Source organism: Propithecus coquereli, unplaced genomic scaffold (genome assembly GCF_000956105.1).
Source record: "Propithecus coquereli isolate 6110/MARCELLA unplaced genomic scaffold, Pcoq_1.0 Scaffold27, whole genome shotgun sequence".
Taxonomy (NCBI): Eukaryota; Metazoa; Chordata; class Mammalia; order Primates; family Indriidae; genus Propithecus; species Propithecus coquereli.
In genome coordinates this window covers 12,136,139-12,138,452 of record NW_012148285.1, presented here as the reverse complement: position 1 = coordinate 12,138,452, position 2,314 = coordinate 12,136,139, and the positions used below count along the sequence as shown (strand labels likewise).

The 2,314-nt window shown below is 40.6% G+C and overlaps 1 protein-coding gene across 1 annotated transcript in view; it reads left to right on the top strand.

Moving 5' to 3' along the window:
- Positions 1-2,314, top strand: part of LOC105812987 (chromosome unknown open reading frame, human C16orf62) — a 136,022-nt gene that overhangs the window by 80,353 nt on the left and 53,355 nt on the right. The window contains exon 22 of the mRNA XM_012647550.1: positions 2,167-2,229. Coding sequence (XP_012503004.1) covers positions 2,167-2,229 — 63 coding nt within the window. The remainder of the gene's footprint in view (positions 1-2,166; positions 2,230-2,314) is intronic.

Below are 2,314 nucleotides of genomic sequence, written 5' to 3'. Positions count from 1 at the left end.
TGAGAAATATGAAAGAAATGGTAGAGTTGGAAAATCACCAACAGTAAAGACAGGAATTGTCTACCTTCGGACAACAATCATCAGTGCATGTTAAACCTGGGAGGAAGAGCTTAGCATGCATAGGTGAGGACAGAGATATTGTCAGAGTTGTTTGAGAAGCAGGATATGTGCATATCTTAAAGGGCCTTCCTACTGAGCAAGTATTAATCACAAGGGGGAAAACAGTGACCAAACAGCAGTGGAGCCAGACAGTCCTCAACCAGCTAGTCAAAGTTCCTACCACCAGCAAGGAGCAGGTGTACCCTGAGAAAGACACAGCATCACCTGTGTAGCATCCCAGTCAAGAGTGCGTGAGCTGAATCAATCACGAGGGAGCATCAGGCATGCACGAATTGAGGAGGCTTCTACAATCCTTCAGAAATATCATTGCCACGAATGACCGAGACGGGCTGAGGAACTGTTCTGAGTTAACAGAGATTAAAAAGACGTGAAGACAACGCAATGTGGGATCCCAGACTGGCTCCTGTGCAGAAGAGAGGAAAAAATGATGCCATCACGGACTTACTGAGACGACCGACAAGATTGGAAATGGACGACAGATTAGATCAAAGTATTTTCATTGTATCAGTGTTACCTTTCCTCAATTTGGTGACAGCAAAGTGGAAATAATACAGAATGAAATATTAAGGGGCATGGGCCGTGACTCGTGCACTCCACTCTCCTGTGGTTCAGGACCAAAATAGGGTGTCTTACAGAGAATGATAAAGCACATTTGACAAAATAGTAAAAATTGGTGGATTTGCGTAAAGAATATATGGGGGTTCTCTGTACTATTCTTTGAGCTTTTCTACAAGTTCAAAATTATTTCAAAATAAAAAGTTAAAAAATGTGCATGGACTGCGTGTTTACAAATTATGCCATTATGTGGATGGATAGGTGAGGAGAGAAAGCAAATGTAGCAACATGTTAGCTTTTGTAGAATCCAAGTAGTGAGTAAATGGGTGTTTGTTGTGTAATTCTTTCAGTTATCTTTATGTTTGAGCATTTTCATGTTGGAAAAATGTTGAAAAAACCCCTATCTTTCTTTCATAATAAAATCACAGTTTGTATATATCCTTAAATATTAAAACAATTTCTTGTTTTAAAGGGATTAGTTGCTTTATATTTCAGAAATTGTTTTTTAACCGGATGATATGGCAGTATCTTATAATGCTCTGCCTTGGAGCCTTGTTTATTGTGAATTTTTAAAGCCCTTTATTAGTCTTTTGCTTGACTGACCTATTAAGCTGCCTGGTTATGAAATGGACTTGTACGTCTTACTTAATGTTCTTTGTTATTAGAATGTGAGAGATTTGCTTTGGAAATGATTTAAACAGCAATTTGTTTCTATAAAGTGTTTGTCAGTAAGTTTTCTCGCTAGCAGCCAGAGGCAGGGAGTTATATTTTTTTTAGAAATAGCACATCCTTGGTTCTCCTGGCCCAAGGCCCTGCCCTTTCCATCAGCACTGTGCATCTCAGGTTGAGGAGTGGTGAATATCGGTATCCTGGCATTTGTGAGGCAGACCTCATAGACTGTGCCACTGTCCTCAAGAAATGCCGTGACCTTTGACCCAGCCAACGAACTGTCCAAATCTTCTCCATTGAAGTAGTCAGGAAACATAGGGCCACCGTGAGCTAGAATAGGGGTTGGCAAACTATGGCCTATAGGCCATATGTAGGCTGCCACCTGTTTGTGTGAATAAAGCTTTGTTGGCATATAGCCACACCCATTCATTTACATGTTGGCACTGAGTAGTCGTGATGGACTGTAGCCCTTTATAGGAAAAGTTTGCCCACCTCTCAAATAATAACAATAGTTGAATAGTTAATAGGGAACTTTCTGAGGGTACCACACTCAACACTGTACATGAACCATCCCACTGAATCCTCACAGGTACTGCTTTGATATCTGTTTTACAGGTGAGGAAGGTGAGACTGAGGCACAGTTGCTTCCCCAAGACTACAGAGTAGGATGGACCAAGTAACTGGGCACACGCAGACTGAGCAGGGCCTAACCTAACCCCAATTCCCTGTTCCTTGAATAAGCCAGGCTTAACTCATTATAATTGTAATTGCAAATTATGAAAGACAACTACCTTAACATTTGTTTTTTGTTTTGTTTTGCAGCTTCAGTTAATAATTAAGAAAGTTATTGCCCACTTCCATGACTTCTCAGTTCTTTTCTCAGTGGTAAGTAGCATTTTCTTAATTGTCTTTGGAAATTTATATCTGGGTCAGAGATTCTCACGACACCCCACGCCTAGAGAAGTACTCG